General features: G+C 42.6%; 1 protein-coding gene across 7 annotated transcripts in view; it reads left to right on the top strand.

Annotated features, from left to right (window-relative positions):
* The first annotated feature begins 142 nt into the window (after positions 1–142).
* The window catches only part of zc3h11a (zinc finger CCCH-type containing 11A), a 35,457-nt gene continuing 14,203 nt past the window's right edge, over positions 143–21,396 (top strand). For 2 of the 7 annotated variants that reach the window (XM_080209836.1, XM_080209834.1), the window contains exons 1-12: positions 143–3,958; positions 5,342–5,535; positions 6,110–6,229; positions 6,536–6,659; positions 8,485–8,700; positions 10,822–10,935; positions 11,418–11,489; positions 11,626–11,748; positions 13,450–13,554; positions 14,771–14,866; positions 17,928–17,993; positions 19,889–20,221. In XM_080209836.1, coding sequence (XP_080065962.1) covers positions 5,482–5,535; positions 6,110–6,229; positions 6,536–6,659; positions 8,485–8,700; positions 10,822–10,935; positions 11,418–11,489; positions 11,626–11,748; positions 13,450–13,554; positions 14,771–14,866; positions 17,928–17,993; positions 19,889–20,221 — 1,423 coding nt within the window. In that variant the 5' untranslated portion in view covers positions 143–3,958; positions 5,342–5,481. Of the gene's footprint in view, positions 3,959–5,341; positions 5,536–6,109; positions 6,230–6,535; positions 6,660–8,484; positions 8,701–10,821; positions 10,936–11,414; positions 11,490–11,625; positions 11,749–13,449; positions 13,555–14,770; positions 14,867–17,927; positions 17,994–19,888; positions 20,222–21,396 lie in introns of all 7 variants that reach the window. The other 5 variants (XM_080209835.1, XM_080209829.1, XM_080209831.1 and 2 more) reach the window with 4 other exon arrangements.

Here is a 21,396-nt window from a genome sequence, read left to right as displayed (position 1 = left end):
TTGCTGGCAAGTGAGTGCACGGAACAGCGTCGCTGGATGCCATGTTTGTTGCTGGCGCACCACTAGGAGGACATCCGGTGGACGCCATCTTTCTTGCTGGCAGGCACGACCCACCCCACGATCCGGCAGGCGCCATGTTTGTTGTTGGCGGCCGGCGGCAGGTGGCGGCATCGCGCGGCGATTCGGTCGACGAAAGGTTTGACTAGCCGCCCCGTTGCCGGCTCTAAAACCCGCTCTCGGTACTGGTTTTTACCGTTATTACCATCGTTAAGGCAGTGAGGTGCTAGCGTAGGGCGGCGCGCAAGGTCGGGCGTTTTGAGACGTCCTGTTAGTTTTGTGCGGAGCGAAGGAGCGGGTAGGCCGCGGGCGGTCGGAGAGAAGCCTCGGACTCGCCTGAAGCGGTTACCCGGAGCAGGGGGCCACCTGAGCCGGCTCAGACAAGAGAGAGGGGAAGGCCGGTGTGCTGCAGAAATTAGGGGTAATATTTAACCAGAGGATCTTCGATCTCTTTTAAAATCGTGTTAAAGTGATTGTTTATCATTTCTATCTGCAGCATCAGGTGTTTTTTTGGGGGGGAAGGGGGAATTTTAAATCAATTATTTGTTCTTTTTAACCCCACAACATGAGCCTGATGGAACTAGGAGATCCACCTTGACTTGGACCTGACGTGGCATCCATGTCCTTTTTGGGTATTAATCCTGGGTCATGTTGACAGCCACTGTTTATAAATGTCCAGCCTGCCTGTTGGCTCTTTGGTAGCTGACAGGAGTTTTACGTTCATGGAACAGTACAGAAGGAGGCTATTCGACCCAATAAGTCTGTACCCAACCATCCCACCCAGGCCCCCATCACCATAACTCCACGTATTTACCCTGCTATTCCCCATAACAGTAAAGGGCAATTTAACATGGCCAGTCTGCCTAACCCGCACATCTTTGAAGTGTGTGGGAGGAAACCGGGATGCCGGTGGAATCTCACACAGGCACGGGGAGAATGCGCAGATTCCACCCACACAGTCACCTGGGTGCAGTTCTGGCCTTGGGGAACTCACAGATGCTCATTTTCTGGCCACTTCCTCAAAGGGAGGTTCCCCTTCTGTGGTCACACTTGAGATGTTTCTGCTTTGGAATTCTTCGCTGGGATAACCTGATTCCCTTTTTGCCGAAGAGCTGCTGTGGAAAGGTGGATCTGCAAAATAAAGCAACCCTGCCCTTTTTTTGAGAAATGAGTTAATGGGAGCCAAAGAGAATTGACCCAGTGTTTTGGCCATATTATTAACAAAATGGATACGTGCTGGACTTAATATTTTGGCTTTTTTGCTGCCTGATGGAGACCCACTTTGTGGTGTTCCTATTCTGAATTGTCAACATAACATAGAAGGCAATCTTTCTTATTTCTGGTACTTCAATTGGCTCCACTTAGACCCTCCTTTTCTTCACAATCCTGCCAAGTGAGATTGCACAGCAGAAAACGTGCAGTGAGTGTATTATGATCTAGCTGTTGGTTTAAAGTAAATGGAGCAATCTCAAGTAATTTGGGGTGGGATGACAAATCTTGATACTTCATCTGTTTGAGTTAAACAGAGTTGGTTGCAATGCCACACCTTCCGAATGCCTTATTTGAAATTTACGCCACTGATTATTTTTCTCAAGACCAATGTTGAGTGCCAACTAAATTTGTTTCTGTCAAAAAGGAATTCTTAACCAGAGTACTCAGATCAGAGTTCCCTTTGATTACTTGCCCTTATTTTAATGGAAGCTCAATACTTGACTGGAAAAAGTATGTCCCCTCTTGGTTGACATTATAGAGCTACATGGATGAGATGATGCAGTTTTTCAAATTGAGAGAATACTTAATTGGCAGGGGGCAACATCTTCTCATTGCGTTTTACTAATTTTTGTGCCCTCCCCGCTTCCCCAAGCTACATTAAGGATTTGCATGATTGTCTGCAGAAAACAGGGCAACATCAGTTTAATTTGATTTAAAACCCCTTTCTGTGTGTCACCCAATCTGTTAATATATAACCTTGTCTGTAGGACTCTGCAAACTGTGTGTAAAAAGCTGTATTTTAACACAATTGCACAAAACTAAATGAAAAGTAAAACGCAATGGGCAGTTGACAAACTTAATTGCCAGTGTACTGTAGAGGAGCATTGTGACTTCCAGAATGCAGGTTTTACTTATTCTGATCAAAATGGTACACGTTTGCTCTCTGCACTCATGCCCAGCCCTCAATCTGGTAATAGACCTGGGAGAATCTCTGCATTGGAGTTATTCTTGTGGGAACCGCAATACGAGCGTGGTTTATTTTCAGAATGTCAAGTCATTAACCAGGTGATGCATCTTTTGTAAATATATCTTGTCTTCAGATGGAGACCCGGGACACCAATCTCTCCGTTTGCAATCATCCCCAAAAGTCAAAGTAACGCAATGAGTAAAGCACTTTGAGACTTCTCAGTGCAATGAGTTGCTCCGTAACTTTGGTTGATTTGTGTCAATGTTCCAGGCCTGTCATTTCTGTGCCCCAGTACATAGGTGTCATGACTGATCAGCTTTCAGCACTCAAATCACCCTTTAACACATTTCCTGAGGTGAAAAACGTGTTGTTGCAATTAAGTTTTTTTTTGTTCTTGTCAATGAGTGCAACTACAATCAGCAGAATTCGTAACCCACTCATTTGGCATAGTTTAACCAAATCCTCCTCTTTGGACCCAGCACAGTTTGGTTTGAATTCCAGCTTGGGATCATAGTCCAGTGCTCCTTCTGAATGCAATGTTAGTAACTCCTAATTTTCGATTTGGTTTTGCTTTGTTGTGTTTGAAAACTAACTGGTTGTAGCTAACCCTGGGTATTAGCAATGGAAGTATTGAAGCTTCCAAATGTCAAAGCTGCAGTATCTCCTTTTGCATACCCTGTGTTTCTCTATCCGCTGCTCTGTTGACCATGAGCTGAGGTTACTGGGGAGAATATTTGATTCTATTATCAAGTGGAACCCAATGTTCTACTTTGTTGTCTACCAAAAATGAATGCAGCTACATTCCTGCAGAAGTGGTGCCGTGCCCAGAGACCTGTACTGTCTTCGCTCAAAAGCTGCAGTGACTTCTCATCATGTCAGGCTTCCACTGCATTCTGATGGACATCTTGGGTATACTGAACAAGATAGAGGAGTTCTCTCTGAGTAAGCTCCTCTAAGTTCTAATTCTCGCCAAGATGGCATGCCTGTGGGCACTGAATTCTGGCCAAATACTTGTGGTGCCTGCTTTGATTGAGCCCAGCACTCTCATTACCTGGCACTGGTTGGAATTACCAACCTTTGATCACATTCAGAGGAGTTGTCCAGATGCTGGTGGTATGTACCCCTACTGCAGGGCGTGTTAAATCGAATCTGTTTGCAAACCGGGATACTCCAGTGAAAATCCAAAATGTGTCTGATGGTTGGGTGTTAAAGCATGCCGGGGATGCTGCTTACAAATTTGGGGAGGTTGTTTGTGCTTTTCTCCAATAGGTGCAGATGTCCTGGAGAAGCAGAGTTGGATCCGTGTGTTTTTTTTAATTAATTAAGTTAGCCATTTGTCGTCACACAAAAAAAAATCCGTAATCCAAGGCCAGTCAAGGCTGCGGAATCTCTTGGAAGATTGTAAAAAGAATGGGATATTTCCCATCGGCTATAAGTGTAGCAGCAACCTGGCTACATGATTATGAACTTTATCGGCGGAGTTGATTTTTAATCCCTGGCTTCCTGCAGTTCAACAGAGCAGAAGATGGACTCATTCTAGCACCCTCAAGTAGAGTATTTCTAAGGCACTTTGTGCATGCAGATCGCAAACATTTCTACCCGTGTGAAGATGGAGGTGATACTGAGCCATTTATAATTAACGGATTCGTTGTTGGTTTTGCCTGCGGTGACACGTTAGCTGGAAGCCTGAAGAAGAGCACCCATATTGCTGATCATTCGAAGGTACATCTCACTGCTCCCATCTAATAGGATAACTGTTTCACTAGTGAAGCGCAGGTTTGCAGTAAGCACGTGGTAGCTTTTATTCATGATGGCACAGTGGTTAGCACTGCTGCCTGACAGCTCCAGGGACCCATGGTTCGATTCCTGGCTTTGGTCACCGTCTGTACAGAGTCTGCACGTTCTCTCTGTGCCTCCAGGTGCTCTGGTTTCCTCCCACAGTTCGAAAGATGTGGAGGTTAGGTGCATTGGCCGTGCTGAAGTCTTCCTCAGTGTATCCGAACAGGTGCAAGAATGTGGCGATTTGGGGATTTTCACAGTAACTTCATTGCAGTGTTAATGTAAGCCCACTTATGGCACTAATAAAAATAATGTCTATTAACGGCACCCTCTCAAGGGCAGCACAGTGGTTAGCATTGCTGCCTCATAGCACCAGGGACCCGAGTTTGATTCCTGGCTTGGGTCAGTGTCTGTGTTGGGTTTACATGTTCTTCTCATGTCTGCATGGGTTTCCTCCAGGTGCACCAGTTTCCCCCCCACAGTCCAAAGACATGCAGATTAGGTGAATTGGCCATGCTAAATTCTCCCTCAGTATTACCTGAATAGGCACTGGAGTGTGGGGTCTAAGGGATTTTCATAGTAACTTCATTGCAGAGCTAATGAAGTTAATTATAACTAATAAATAAAAGTAGTCACTTCGTAATTGCTTCACGTTATTCAAATATCTACTCAACCCAAGTGTTGATGTACCCTTGCAGTAAATGATTTGGGCTGGTGGTTGAGATCAATTCACAATGGAGATTTGGAGCTGGTACCTTCATGCTTGTTTTCCATTGAGACATTTAACCATCACATTTGGAATGCTGCATGTGAAATATTTATCCATGTGTTACATGCCTATTGCCTCTTCCTACTCTAAGGCACATTAAATACATTTTTCTACAGTTAGGCTTCCTGAATATTCTGCATTTTGTTGTAGTTTAAAATCGTGTTGCGATTTTTATATCTTTTGTTGTGAAATGCCGCTTGATTTTTTTTTTCTCTCTGATTGTATAACAGTTCGAAGCCCTTCTGAAGATTCCTCCAACCGTCTTGTGAGACCCTGGGGTTTTGATTCTGTTGTTTCCCTCTGAGCTCCTATTTAAAACACACCATGTATTTTTTTGCAGCAAGACAAAGTGTCTTCAGAAAGAAAATGGATGCACCTTGCATGGGGTTGTCTCGGGTGACCCAACCCTTTTGCCAAATTCCTTTTAGTATCCCGTCGTACTTGATCTTTGGTTACTTTATTGAAGAAGTTTGTGCAACTTGAACACTATTTGTAACTACATAGAACAGCATTGTGCAATTCACTCACTTTGCTATCTTGTTTTTCTTTTGGTCCAGACAAAGAGTGAAGAAGGTTGCAGAAGATTAGCGTCTTGTCATCCCGCCTAGACAGACTATCTTGGTCTGCGATAAGCGTGTGGACAAAGTAACAGTGAAAAGTCTTTGCTTGATTCTGGAGGAGCCGTTATACTCCAGCCATGACTCAACAAGGAGACGATTGCTACTTTTATTTTTATTCTACGTGCGCCAAGGTTGGTATGCAGAATTTTGAGTGAATTTTTGGGAATTAGCAGACCATTCTCAATGTGATATACCCAAAGAAAGCTGAAAGAATCTATTGTTCCAATCAGGTCAGTCCAAAACTCTGTTTTGGTATCTTTCTTAAATAACAATCTTCCAATTGGCTGGTAGTCTGACCATTGACTATTTATCATACTCCAGTGAATAAATTGAACACACGCATCATGGTTGAGTGTGGTCGCACATTTATTTCCAAGAATTGGACATCAGTAATACAGAATATTTTCTGACGAATTTCAGAATGACTCAGAGCAGAGTTTTGTTTAAACAAGTAGTGCAACAAAAATATATTTGACCTGATTTTACTGCTGCGTGAAACAGCAACTTCATAGAATTTTTTTTCTGTTTGCATGCTATTAAGAAAGTGTACTGACAGCCTATTCTTCACTGATATCTTGTTGTATAGCTGTACCTGTATTGTTAGTATCAGTGAAACAGTGTATTAGCCCAGCTTGCTTGTATTAAGGAAAAATGAGGCCCAGGAATGGTTTTTATGTGTTCATTAAATTTATTTTTGCTTTACAGGGAGACAACTGCCTTTTTCGTCATTGTGAAGCAGCCCTTGGCAGTGAGACCATCTGTACCTTATGGCAGGAAGGACGTTGCTTTCGGCAGGTCTGCAAGTTCCGTCACATGGAGATTGATGTAAGTGGTCAGTTGAGAAGCTTCCCTGTAAAGACGTAGATTATAGGTTCTGTGCATTTACAGAAATACTTTTATGAGCACGCATACAGATTTAAAACGTGTGTGCATGTGTTCACCGTAATACTCCTAGTGTTCCGATTTTACAATTTTACTCCGATTGAACTTTCTTGTCTTGTTTCTCTGAAGATGTACACCATCAGCTGTGCTGTTTAGACTGTTGTCAACATGTGATTTGTAATATTGTGTGTGATGCCTCTACTGTGCAGAGTACAGTAAAAGATGGTGTCTATTCTCTTTTCCCTGTAGAAGAGGCGGAGTGAAATTCCCTGCTACTGGGAGAAGCAACCCACTGGGTGTACAAAGTTGAACTGTGCTTTCCGCCACAGCATGCCTCGCTTCATCGAGGGAGTCTTCTTCCCTGCTACAAAAGGTACTTGCATCTGGATTGTTCCTTTCTGACATGTTTCCTACATCTGATTAGAAATCTGGTCTTTCTGTGCTGGTCATCCTTTTTATAATGGCTTCTTCGTGCAATTGACACATGTTGGTAGCAGAATATGAAGGTAGGTGTCAGGAAATCCTTACGTTTTACAGGCTAAGAAGCGTATCAAATCTTTGCACTAGTGTGGGTGACCTTGAGGATGGTAACCTTGACGTGTGGAATTTATGCTGCAAGCTTTTTTTTAAATATTTGATGTCGTGAACTGCTTTTGTACAGCTTCCTTATGAAGCTGCAAATGGTATTCATTTGGTGAGTTGTGTGACAGAATCACTTGAGTTATGGAACAGAAACTTGCATTTGAGGTCAGAAATGTAATCTCTTCCACCAGCTTCCAATATCTTTTAAGATAGAAAATAGTAAAATTTTCAAAGGATTATCTAAGTGCCTTGGTGTTGGAGAAATCTGTGCTCAGAGACTGAGCCCTTGGCTGTTTCTGTATACTCTGCTGCACAATCTGCATGTGGTCGTTTTTTTTTTCCTTCGCTGTCGCATTTCTAGCCGGCACAGTATTTGAATATTTCTAAGAGGTGGACGGTTTCTTGATGAGCGAGGAGGTGGAAGGTTATTGGGGTTGAGGTTAAATCGGATTAGGCTATGAATACTGCGGTGACTAACTCGCCAAAGCCTGTCCACCATCTACAAGGCACAAGTCAGGAGTGTGACGGAATACTTCCCAATTGCCCGGATGGGTGCGACTCCAACAACACTCTAGAAGTTTGATGCTACCCACGACAAAGCAACCTGCTTGATTGGCACCACATGTACAAACATTCACTTCCTCCACCACTAACACTCGGCACACTGCTGCTACTATCTACAAGATGCGCTACGGCAATTCGCCAAAGATCCTTAGACAGCACCTTCCAAACCGACGACCACTTCTATCTAGAAGGACAAGCGCAGCAGATACGAGAGAACAGCATCACCCGCAAGTTCGTCTCCAGGCCACTCACTGTCCTGACGTGGAAATATATCACCATTCCTTCACAGTTGCTGGAAGCCTGGAATCCCCTTCCTAGCGGTATTGTGGGACAACACACAGAATATGGACTGCAGCGATTCAAGAAAGCAGCTCACCATCACCTACTTGAGGGCAACCAGAGATAAGCAATAAATGCTGGCCAGCCAACAATGCCCATATCCCATGAATTAATTTTAAAAAGTCAGGATCTTATGGTGGAGCGTGTTCTTGGGATGGATTGGCCAAGGTCTGCTCCTAATTAGTATGTTTATAAATCAGCCAGTATGCAGCAGCAATTTGCAAATTGTTAATTAGCTTTGGGGAGTTCTGAACTCTGAATATCAGCAAACTGATCTGAAATTTTACATTTTCATGTGCAAAAACTTACTTTGTGATTGTCCTCTTCTATACTTGGTTTTAGTTTTTTTTTGATCTATTGGAAAGTTGTTTAGCTGTGTCTTGTTACTTGCACCCCTGAAATGTCTGGTTAATATTTTAAGTTGATTCTGTATTTTTGCTGCTTTTAATTAGTCATAGAGCTTTGCTGCACAAAAACACCCTTCATGTCTGTGCTGGCCATCAAGTACCACCTATTCCAGCCCCATTTTACAGCACTTGCTATAGTTATGTAGTACTAGTATGCTATAGTTCTCTAAAGTGCGTTGTTACCAATTAAAATCTTATGTTCCTGTGTTATGGATGCACGCCACCAGTGAATTTCTTATGCATTTGCTGAATAATGTTCAGTCACAGCTCTCTTTGTCACAAAGGTCTGTTCCCTTGTCGTCTCAGGTGTCCAAACCAAACAGGAGGTGGCTGAAGCAGCTGAGGAGCCCATGTTACCACAATTACCTGTCAACCAGTTACAACAGCCGAAGATTCCCATTCAATCTAACCCGTCCCCTCAAGTTCGCGGGGTAATGAAACTCGAGGCAACAGAGAATGTCCCGAGCCCCACTCACCCTCCCGTGGTGATCAATGCTGCTGATGATGATGAAGATGATGATGGTGAGCTACATTAGATTCTTCTGGTGTAATGTGCCTGTCTTTTCCTCTTTGAGAGAGTATCTTTCCTCTTCCCCTTTTTAAAAGTATTGTCTCTTGATCCCGTGTTCACCTCTTTGCAGAACTCATAGTCTCTAAAGATGTTATAGCAGTCATGCGCGGTCCAGACTCAGGAAATGACGAGGCATATCTTTAATTAACATGAGAAGTGAAACTGATTTCTGGTTTATTTTGAAACAGAATTTTTGTTGCCCTCTCCAGGGTAACTTGGAGTCTTGACAAAAGTTTCCTGGTTCAGTCCCGTTCTTTTCCGTGAGTGCTGTGAAGAGGTTGATACAATCATAAAATTCCTGCAGTGCAGAAGGAGGCTCATCTGGTCTGCACCAACTCTCCGACAGAGCATCTTACCCAGGCCCAATCCCCGTAACCCCACATATTGACCCTACTAATTCCCTTAACCTATATATTCTGGGGCACTAATGGGCAATTTACCATGGCCAATCCACAGAACCTGCACATCTTTTGGACTGTGGGAGAAAACCAGGGCATCCAGAGGAAACCCACGTGGACATGTGGAGAATGTGCAAACTATACAGTTACCCTAAGCTGAAAATGAACCCATGTCCCTTGTGCTGTAAGGCAGCAGTACTAACCACTGTGCGGCTCCAGGATTCCTTGGTTTATTGTCTGGTCCTTCATCCTGAACCCTTTTCCTTGACAGTTTAGGAATTGAGTGTCAGAACAAATATCTGATTCTGTTAATCAATGATGTAATTAGTTTTGGGACCACCACCAACCCACCCACACCCCCCCGCCCTTGATAAGGAAGACCTGCCCATTGCTGCTTGTACAACTAGTCTACAGGAGCTCCCTGCCTTTGCCCTTGAACAACTCTTTGAGATTAAGGAGGTGGCAAGGCTCCAACAGATGTAAATTAATTACCCATTGTTGAGTTGTCCATAAATCTGTGCATTTTAATTTTGTTATCTGGTCAGCCTACTTGGTTCTGTGTATCCTTTAACTCTTCGTCTTGTGTCCTAGCTATAAATGTAGGCATATAAACTATTGATGGCTTGTCACCATTTATACAAAATTTTCAGAAGAACCCCTGTTCATTTCCACAAATCTGATTACAAAAGAAGTCGGGTTGAAAGGTGGCAGTCAAGTCATCAGTCGGGATAAATTAGCTACCTTCTTCTCGGAATCATTTAGGAGAAAAATGTCAAAAAGGGAGTTCCAATGTGACTCCTTCTCCCTTCTAAAACATCTTATGTTACTTAAATATCGCATCTAATGTGTTTTTGTGTGCCTGGTCATCAAAACAACATTTAAATCTAGTTATACTTTATTCAGCAGTTTTCTGTAACCTCAGTAGTTGGTTAGCAACAATTATGTCTCTCCATGATTATGCTCTGGCCTTCAAGTGTTTTGAATGGTAGAGTTTAAAATTAGCAGTAGAAACCATTGTGTCATGTCAGGGCAGGTGTATCATTTTTAATTTCAGATTTGTAGCTAATTTTATTTTACATGTTTTTCAGAAATTATCACATATTATTTTAGTTCTTTGGAAATGCGGTATTCTAATGACCCTGTTTTGTAAATCACTCAATTCTTCGATACGATGGTAAAAAATAATCTTCATCAGTTAATGGGTCTTTAAACGCAGTTTATTTATTAGTCACAAATAAGACTTACATTAACACTACACTGAAATTAATGTGAAATTCCCCTAGTCGCCACACTCTGGCGCCTATTCGGGTCAATGCATTTAAACAGCATGTCTGTCATCTACGGGAGGAAACCGGAGCACCTGGAGGAAACCCACACAGACAAGAGGAGAACGTGCAAACTCCACTCAGACAATAACCCAACCCAGGAATCGAACCCGAGTCCATGGCGCTGTGAGGCAGCAATGCTAACCACTGTGCTACCCCTGAGGATCAGTGATCCTTTACCAGTCTGGTAAATTGGATGACCCTATAAGGCTCTCTCAGAACCAAAAAAAGCTGCATGGCAGTGAAGGGAGATGTAAAGGGACCCAGGTATATTTCACATGGTTTCTTTGATGTGTGAGGGACAGGGTTGCATCCTGAATAGTCAGTAATGTTTCCATTCTAATTTCAGATCAGTTTTCAGAAGAAGGAGAGGAAAATAAAAACACTCAGCCTCCAGCCACGGAGGAACAGAATGGCATTCGCGTCACTTCAGCCAAGAGACAGGCCATCCCAGTTAAGAAAGGTAATCTGAGAAAATCCCAGCCATAACTAGAAGCCCATAGCCTCTCGTGTTAATATTTGAGAGGACAGTTCTAGTATCTACTAGCCTGTCCATGCAGTTGAAAAGGAGACCAGGTCTTGGGCTTACCACAAGTTGGTGACATGTGGACCCAACTAATGGAAGGCAAGTGAGAATGCTTTGATAATTAACTTTTTCCATTACTGCCCCAAGAAACGAATGAAAGGTTAAAATAGATATGGATGAGGAAAGTTCTGTTCAGTTTTATCAGTAAAGCTGCATTTTCTGCAGTGGGAGTATTGAAAATAGTGGAGTTTTTGGAAGTATATTGATAATTGGTAAGGTCTCTCTCACACGCTCTCTTCCCTAGTCCCCGATCCACTCCAGCTTTCTCTGTACGATTTCTGATAAACAGGCTGATTTTTGTTTCAGTGGATGGTGATTAATTTTGCTGTACTAGCAAAGATCTTGTTTTCTGTCAGCAGATGATAGTTTGGATTTTGGTATAAAAACCCTGGAGCAGATTAAACAGAAGAAGCTCATGAAGGAGGGAATGGGTAAGTCCCCTTTGCTTGTCTGTCTAGTTGCCTCTGTTTTTGTGCGTCCTCTGGGAGTTTGGCAGAGGTCATCGCTAGTGTTGCTGGAGGCAGTTCATAATGCTTCAATCTTATCCCTTTTCCTCTCTTGTCATAGATGATCCCTCAGTGGATCTGCTGGCACAGACTCAAAAGGTGGAGCAGAATCGTGAAAACCTAGTCATTGAAAAAGAAAATGTGAGGACAGTTTTCCGAACGGTGACCTTATCTCCAAAGAAATGTGAGCATTTTAGTTCATTATTAAATTGAATTTCATATATATTGTCCTTAGCTAGATTGAAGAGGATTTCATTGAATTAGTTATTGTCATACCAATGAAGGGGCAGCGCTCCGAAAGCTCATGATTCCAAATAAACCGGTTGGACTTTAACCTGGTGTTGTGAGACTTCTTACTGTGTCCATCCTAGTCCAACGTTGGCATCTCCATAAAGTGTCTATGTATTCTTGCCAACCAAAATTCCAGGATTTCCAGGCTGATAATGTCTATAAATCTGTATCCTAGAACAATCATTTTTTTTAGTCACGTTTTAATTGGAGAGGTGGTGGTGTAACAGTGATCCGACTGGACTGGTAATCCAAATACCCAGGCTAACAGCTGGTGGAATTTAAATGCAATTAGTAACATCTGGAAGGTGAGCTAGCGTCAGTAATGGTGACTGTTAAACTATCATTGTCATAAAACCCACCTATTTCATTGATGCCCTTTATAGAATCTTAGAATGCCTGTAGTGCAGAAGGAGACCATTTGGCCCATCAAGCCTGCGCCAACAACAATCCCACCCAGGCCCTAGCCCTGTAACCCTGCTAATCCTCCTGAAGCTAAGGAGTAATTCAACACAGCCAGTCCACCTAACCTGCACATCTTTGGGCTGTGGAGGAAACTGTAGCACCAAGAGGAAACCCACACAGACAAGGGGAGAATGGATAAACTCACACAAACAGTGATCTAAGACCAAAATCGAACCCAGTCCCTGGCATGCGAGGCAGCAGTGCTAACCACTGTACTGCCCTCCCCCTACTGGAAATCTGCCATCCATTTCTGGTCTGGCCTATATGTGACTCTAGACCCACAGCAATGTGGTTGATCCTTAACTGTTCTCTGAGATGGCCTAGCAAGCCACTTGGTTAAAGAATGATCAAGGATGGCCAACAGACGCCGACCTTGCCAGCGACACCACATCCAATCAAAAAACTTTTTAAAAAGTGTTTAGTGTTTTAGGAGTTTGGAGTTGTCATTGAATTCATGCTGTCCAATTTGTGAGCTCTCCAGCAGTGGAACAATCAGCTCAGTAGTCGCTGTGGAGGTTTGACTAATCTTCTCTTCTTAAAATACATAAGAAATACCTGTATGTGCTGCCTGAAAGGGTGGTGGAAGCGGAATCAAAATAACTTCCAGCGGTGAATTGGATAAATACTCGAAATGAAAATAATTGCAGGGCAATAAACCAAACATACTGTGATCCGATGTCAACAATATTCTTTGCCAATCCCTCCTGGAGAAGTACTTTTGAATACGATGAAAGTCCAGCAAGTTATCACACTTTGTGCAAGAGAATAAATGTGCCTTGGAAAATAGTTTAACAGTTAGTGATTTCTGAGGTAAACAGATAAGCAATGAATATTGCACCCATTGTCATTCTGACGTGATTCATCAAAATATGCTGACTAAATTATACTGCAGTCTGTGTGCTGATGCCTTATAGTGATATGGACCTCTATTCCCCTATGTATTTTCTGAGTGATGAATAAAGTCATGTGATGACTAATAAAGGCACTATTAAAGATGATTGGCACTGGGAGGAAGATCTGAGATGTGAAATGTGGGCTACTGCTGAGCCTTTTGAGAGACTGCCTAAAATTGGTAGGTTGCACATTGTTTTTTTGCAAAGAATATCTAATTTCATTTTATTTTCTCCTCCAGTAACCATAAATGAAGCTGAACCACCTTTTAAACGCAGCCTTGCTGAAAGACTTGGCAAAAAGAAAGTGCTGTCAAAGGATAACCCAGAGGAGTTGCCAGTCAAAGGTACCTTCCATTCCACGGTTTTATCGCAGGCAATTGCTGTGCAGTTGAAAATTTTCAAATGTCTCCACATTTCTGAAAATAAAGACTCAGATTTATACATAGGACTAAAAGCATTTTTGAAATGTAGTCATTATTATGACTTGGGATATTTCACTGCTGATCTGCATGCAACCATATAGTTTGATGTTTGGGCCTCTATCAAAGTTGCGAGGTAGCAGTGTTAACTTCTGGGTTCATCGTGATGTTTGTCATTGGAGACCAGAATGAGTTGACTTGTCTATCTTGATTTGAAGATGTTGTATCTTTGGATCAATTCCTCCAGCTTAATCTGCCATCCTAGACAGAGTGCAGGAATGAGATAGAGAAACTGGCACTGCAACAATAATCTCTTCCTCAATGTTAACAAAATGAAGGAGATTCTCATCGACTTCAGGAAGCATGGTGGGAATATGCCCCTCTCTACCTCAACCGGGATGAAGTAGAAATAGTCGAGAGCTTCAAGTTTTTAGGTGCCCAGATCACCAACAACCTGTCCTGGTTAAAGCCCACCAACACTTCTACTTTCTCAGACGGCTAAAGGAATTTGGCATGTCATCAACATTTGCAGATGCACCATAGAAATCATTCTTTCTGGTTGTATCACAGCTTGATATGGCACCTGCTCCGCCCAAGACTGCAAAAAAAACTACAAAAGGTCGTGAATGTAGCCCAATCCATCATGCAAACCAGCCTCCCGTCCATTGATTCTGTCTATACTTTCCGCTGCCTCGGCAAAGTAGCCACCATACACACCGTGGAGATTATCTCTTCTACCTTCTTCTGTCAGGAAAAAGGTGCAAATGTCTTGAGGTCACGTAACATCCGAGTCAAGAACAGCTTCTTCCCTGCTGCCGTCGGTCCTTTGAATGGACTTACCTTGCATTAAGTTGATCTTTCTCTACACCCTAGCTATGACGGTAGCACTGCGTTCTGCGCTCTCTCCTTCTCTAATGAACAGTATGCTTTATCTGTATAGCACACAAGGAAGAATATTTTTCACTGTATACTAATACATGTGACAATCAATCAATCTTGATCTCCAGTGAAAACAATACAATCTATTTCATCCCCCATGCTGCTACTCCCAGTAAAGCAAAATGGGTACTTTATTATTGCTAATTGTATGCTTTACGTAAATGCCGTTTTGAATAAGGGTTTTGTTTGTTCATTTTTGAAGCGGAGAAAGAAACAACTTTAAAACGCAACCTCTCTGAGAGACTTGGCAAAAGAAAAATACTTACTGAGGATGGCGCAGAAGAGTTGGCACAGAAAGGTACAGATATCACTTTGCAAGTTAATACTTAGTTGCAGTTTGACCCTGAAGTTGATACTGTGGGTGAAGAATTGGAATAACAAATAGCTTTAGTAACCCAGGGGTCAGGGTGACAGTCGGGCCTCTGTCCAGTAATCCACCCGCGGAATTTAGCAAGTCGCGGGCCTTGACTGTTGCCAATTTGTGTCTGTGAGGCAGGAGCAATTACTCAAAACAATGTTTAAAAAACCTAATAAATGCTGCAGCGAATCAAAAAAACATTTTGTCTGTCACATTTTATGCAGTAAATGTGTCACACTTATCCGTAATAGAAGTTTCAGGGAATCGCAGCAATTGAGCAGGAATACACCAAAGTAAAGCAAGTGAAATGGTGACATGTCTTTCCAATATATTAATGGCACTGAATAAAGAACCAACGGAAGTTGCTCATCTAAAGAAAAAATTGAATCGTTGAAATCGCCCCAGATATTTTTGGAAAATCATCTTGATATCTTCTTGGGATGTCACTAAACTGAGTCAGTTAATACTGACAACAGTTTGTAGTAGTAAAGATACCAAGTAATTTATATGCAAAAAAATCACATTTATAGAAAAAAAAACTGTTGCCTTTTTTTATTAGAAGCCCTAACCTTAGAAATTTCAGACTAAAGTCTCAAATCAGTCAGAGTTGCAAGAAACCCAAAGGGCTAGTTTTATATTCATTCTTTGGATGTAGGTCTTGCTGGCTCAACCAGTATTTATTGGCAATCCCTGATTGCCCCTTAAAGGTGGTGCCAATCAAGCGGGTTGCTTTGTCCTGGATGGTGCCAAGCTTCTTGAATGTTGGTGGACAAGCTTTGTAAAGTTGAGAGGTGAATTACTCACTGCAGGATTCCTAGCTTCTGAACTACCCTTATCGCCACAGTATTTATGCAACTAGTCCAGTTCAGCCTCTGATCAGTGGTAATCGCCAGTATGTTGATAGTGGGGGATTCAGCGATGCTAATGCCATTGAATGTCAAGTGGTCGTGGTTAGCCTCTCTTAGAGATGGTCATTGTCCGGCAGTTGTGTGGTGCAAATGTTACTTGCCATTTGTCAGCCCAAGCTTGGGTATTGTCTGCATTTGAACGTGGACTGCTTCAGTATCTGAGGAGTCACAAATGATGCAGTCATCTGGGACCATCCCTGCTTCTGACCTTATGGAAGAAAGGTCATTGGTGAAGCTACGATGGTTGGACGAAGGACACAATCCTGAAGAACTTCTGTTGTGATGTCCAGAAACTAAGGTATTTACTCCAACTAGTGGAGGGCTTTCTTCCCGATTCCCATTGACTCAAGGTTTGCTAGGACTCCTCAATGCCAAATTTGGTCAAATGCTGCCTTGATGTCAAAGATTAGTCACTCATCTCATTTCTGGAGTTCAGCTCTTTTGTCCATGTTTTGAACTAAAGCATGGAGGAGCTGAGTGAACCTGGCAGAGCCCAGACTGAGTGGAAGTGAATAGGCCATTGCTGCACGTGCCACTAGATGGTGCTGTCGGTCGATGCCCTTTCCATCACTTTACTGATGATCAAGAGTAGACCTGACAGGATGGTAATTAGTCAGGTTGGATTTGTCCTGCTTTTAGTGTACATAATGTACTTGGGCAATTTTCTAAGCTGCCGGGCAGTGTTGCAGCTGTACTGGAACATCTTAATTAGGGGTGTGGCAGGTTCTGGAGCACAGGTCTTCTGTATTATTGCTGAAATGTTGTCAGGACCCTTAGCCTTTGCAGAATCCAGTGCTTTCAGTGACTTCTTGATATCATGTGGAGTAACTGGTCCCTCTTGATCGTATGTCCATGTGCCGCCATCTCTGCTGGCTCTGTACCCCGGGTGGACAGGACACAATCAGGAAGGGTGAAGATTGTATCTGAGACATCTTCTCTAAGGATTGGTTATGTCAGGCTGTTGTTTGACTAGTCTGTAACCTGCTCTCCCAATTTTAGCATTGCCCCCCAGTATTACTAAGGAGGACTTGCAGGGTCAACAGGGCTGAGTTTGCTATGGTCTTTCCTCAGTTGATGTCGGGTGGTCCATCCAGTTTTGGCAGTGAAAATAAATTAAGATTTTTTTTGTGTGTGGATAAACCATTTAAATGAAATGAACTGTGGATCCTGTGACTCTTTCCTGATTAGTTGTTCAAGGGGGTATGTTTGTTTAGCAAATAATGTGTTACATTTGTGCTGAATGCAACTTTCCACTTAGAAAATTGACTTTATATAATTTTAACATATTTGATGAAGTCCCAATGATCGTAAAATCTTAATCATAAAATTAGTATTAGTGGTTCTAGCTGAAAGGGATATACTACCATTGTTCCGGCTTGGTTGTGAGATACAAAAAAACTTAGCGTAACATTAAATACTGTTGCAGAGTTATCTTTGGAGGTGGAAGAAATTTATCTCAAAACGTATTTAATTGTCTCAAAGATCAACACCCGAAAGAAAGTGAGTTATTTTCCCATTAGGATACATAGAGATTTATTTATCGATGTAACTAAGAGAACAAATTCATCAATGTGCACTAAGTAAGGAAAAACATTTGTAGGAATCAATTAAAGGACACATCCATGCTTTTAAGTGGAACTTGCAAACATTTTGCTAAATCCACAGTGGATGTTTTCTTTTCCTTCCTCCCACCCAGGTAAATGTTACAGTGCCATAAAAAATTAACTCAAGACTGTGTATACAAATTGCCTTTCCACTTTCCTTTCCCAACCATCTGTGTAAAATTCAGATTGTGGGTTATCTTCATCAGTTCTCTTTTTTTTGTGCTGTGCAGCCGCTAGAAGGTGGCGCTAAGTGATGTGGCCTTTGGATTTATTTTTCATTTTCTGAAATAAATAGTGTTGGGATTGTTGGTGATATGACTGAGATTGAAAGAAGCTGTCTGGACAATGTTCTGTACTGCTCCTTGGGTCATTACAAAATCAAATGTGCCTACTGTGGATATTCCTGTACATTCTAACTATAAAGATGACTGATTACCAGTGCTCCAAGCCGCACTCAAATACCTGTGTGTTTCTTTTTTGTTGTTTCAGTTCAAGCTCCCAGGTCCATAAGGGAGAGACTTGGCCTTCCTGCAGAAGTTTCCACAGCAGAAAATGGTAGGTAATCAAAATTGAAATGTACTTGAATAGTTTAAAATGGTGTGTGTTTAAAATTTAGTTATTACTGTCACGAGTAGACTTACATTAACACTGCAATGAAGCCACTGTGAAAATCCCCTAGTCATCATACTCTGGTGCCTGTTCGGTTAAACTGAGGGAGAATTTAGCATGGCCAGTGCACCTAACCAGCATGTCTTTCGGACTGTGGGAGGGAACAGGAACATCCAGAGGAAACTCATGCAGACACTGGGAGAACACGTAGATACAGTGCAGTCAGTGACCCAAGCCAGGAATTGAAACCAGGTCCCTGGCACTGTGAGGCAGCAGCGCTAATCCACTGTATCGTAGTCATATCTAAGTATTTGTTCCCCTTGAAAGGTCTGTTGTAGAAACATTGTTGAGGTGGGTTGGCATTTTTATTTCTTGTTGTTTTCTTGTATATTTGTCTCTTGTCCGGAAAGCAGACTAGTCCTAGGTTTCTCACGTGCCCCTAGTTAGTCGATCTGTACAAATTTACATCAGTAGACCCTTTATATGTGCAAACATCTTCATTTTATTTTCACACCTGTCATTTGGGAAATGTGACTTCTGTATTGGGAACTTGGGCTAGAATCTAATCCTGATCTTTCAGTCGATCAGTCTTGCACTGTGAGCCATTTCCTCAGATTATATGCATCATTTCTGTGCCAGCTACAGAGCTTGAAATCGAAATTGAAAGTGTTTCACATTGAAACAATTTATTTGGCTCAGTTCCAGTTTAATCTAACCTTGGCATCTTTTAGTGGCCCTGCCCTGAACAGGGGATCAGCAATAGGACTTTGCACTCAGTGCAGTCTCTAACCCAGCAAGCTGTGCTTTGTCATGTCTTACTACACCTGTATTATGGAATAGTGAATGCATGACTTCCAGTAGGAATATGGCCAAGCAATTTGACCTGGTTACTTATTTCCTGGGCAAATCTTTGTTCCAGTCTGTGACCTTGTTTTATAGACAAGGCTAGATTTTAAGTTAAAGTTCATTTATTAGTCTCAAGTCGATTTCCATTAACATTGCAATGTAGTTATTGTGAAAATCCCCTAATTGCTACATTCTTGACACCTGTTCAGGTACGCTGAGGGGGGATTTAGTGTGACCAGTGCTCCTAACCAGCACATTTTTTTTGGAATGTGGGAGGAAACGCATAGAAACAGGGGGAGAACGTGCAGACTGCGCACAGACAGTGACCAAGCTGGGAATCAAACCCTGGCCCCTGGCGCTGTGAGGCAACATTCATTCATGAGACATGAGCGTCGCTGTCTGGCCAGCATTTATTGACCATCCCTAGTTGCCCTTGAACTAAGTGGCTTGCTAGGTCATATCAGAGGGCAGTTAGAATCGGCCACATTGCTATGGATCTGGAGTCGCATGTAGGCTGGACTAGGTAAGGATGGGAGATTTCCTTCCCTAAAGGACATCAGTGAACCAGATTTTTTTTCTAACAATCGACAATGGTTTCATGGTCATCAGTAGATTCTTAATTCCAGATGTTTTTTACTGAATTCAGATTCTGTCATCTGCCATGGCGGGATTTGAACCTGATCCCCCAGAACATTAGCTGAGTTTCTGGATTAATAATCTAGTGATAATACCACTCAGCCGTTGTCTCCCTCAGATTGCCTCCCCTAGTTGATTTGTCATATTCCGCTCCCCACTGAAACTGCCTTTTCACTGTCTGTTTCGTACAGATCTCACACAGCAAATGATAGTGCACATGGCAATTGTAAAAATCCACAGGATATTTGCCTGATGATGTTAGATTTCACAATGGATTGCACGCTCAGCTTTGTTGTAATCCAGTTCCTGATTGACATTCAAAGAGAATTGTAAGTAACAAAACTCATTCCACTTTGCAGAAAAGCCTGTAAATAAAACAGAAGGCTCTGGAGAAATAAGAGTGAAAACTCTAGAGGAGATTCGCAGGGAAAAGGCTGCCAAGCGGGACCTCAGTGATGGCAATGGAGATTTCAAAGTTGCTGCTACTGGCCTTTATAAACCCATCCAGGCCTCCACTTTGCTGGAGGAAGCATCTAAAATCATTAGGACCGTACGGGTGAAAACTGCCTCTGAGTCTCTACTGAAGAAGCAGGGGCAGCTCCTGGAAGAACCTGGAAAGGAGAATCCATACAAAAGGAATCCTGAAGCTGCTCCAAAAAAGGAAAAAAATCCTGGAATTGGAAAAGGCAAGGGTGAGTGCTGACTGTTTTGATTGTAGTATTTTAAGCAGAATCTGTTCATCGCTATTTAGTTTCACCCTGTAGTTTTCCTGTTTTAAACGCCAGTTACACAACTAAATGAACAAATAATTTTCTACTCCTTCCATTAAGAGGTGCTGAAAATGGTGTGGCTGCCTGTATTCATCTGTGCATTTGGCATCTTTTCCTCCAGTTTTCCCATGTGAAATGAATCTCACCAGGTAGCCTGTGTTTACTGTGCAAAGAGCTGGCTGCCTCCAATTCTCCGGCCATTACATTTGACCTTTCTACAATTCCCTCTCCTGTTTTCACCTCACCCAACGTAAAAAGTCTCCACATCATTGATCATCTTGGTCCCCTCTACTAACTCCTCTCTGCTTCCTACTTGGTATCTCTCCACTAACTCTAAATTGTCACTGCTTGCCCAACATGAAGTGCTGGATGAGCAGAAATTTCCTGCCACCAAAACCATTGTCTTTGATCCCTATCGCAAACTCCGGTGCTTATACACTTTCCCATACCTCTCCTTAACAACCGTCTGACTTTGGGAGACTATTCGTAATCTCGCTGCAATCTTGCTGAGCTTTTGATCACATTTTATAGAATCCCTGCGGTGCAGAAGGAGGCCACTCGACCTATCGAGGCTGCACTGACCCACCAACATCCCTCCCAGGCTCTATCCTCAAAAGCCCCCTATCCCCATTTGCTCCATTAATCCCTCTAACCTACACCTTGGGACTCCTAAAGGGAATTTGCCCTGGCCGTTCCATCTAACCCACACAACTTTGGACTTGGGAGGAAACCGGAACACCTAGAGGAAACTCACGCATACGTGGGGAGAATCTGCAAACTCCACATAGACCGCCACCCAGGGCTGGAATCGAATCCGGATCCCTGATGCTGTGAGGCAACAGTGCTAACCACTGTGCTGCCCACGTGTCCATGACATCAGTAGGATTCTCCAGCTCCATAGCGTTGTCTGATTCTGCTTTTGCATCAGTCCATCTGTTGCTGAAACCACCATCCATAGCTTCATTATTCCTAGACTTTATACTCAAATGGCATCCCACCTTCTACCTTCTACTCAGTTGATGTTGTGGGGACCCGGGTTTGAATCCTGCCAAGGCAGATGGTGGAATTTGAATTCAATAAAAAAAAATTACCTGGAA

The sequence above is a fragment of the Carcharhinus amblyrhynchos genome, chromosome 22, assembly GCF_965287045.1.
Source record: "Carcharhinus amblyrhynchos chromosome 22, sCarAmb.v2.hapA, whole genome shotgun sequence".
Taxonomy (NCBI): domain Eukaryota; kingdom Metazoa; phylum Chordata; class Chondrichthyes; order Carcharhiniformes; family Carcharhinidae; genus Carcharhinus; species Carcharhinus amblyrhynchos.
The sequence above is the reverse complement of the archived record's forward strand: the minus strand, read 5'-3'. Positions and strand labels throughout refer to the sequence as shown.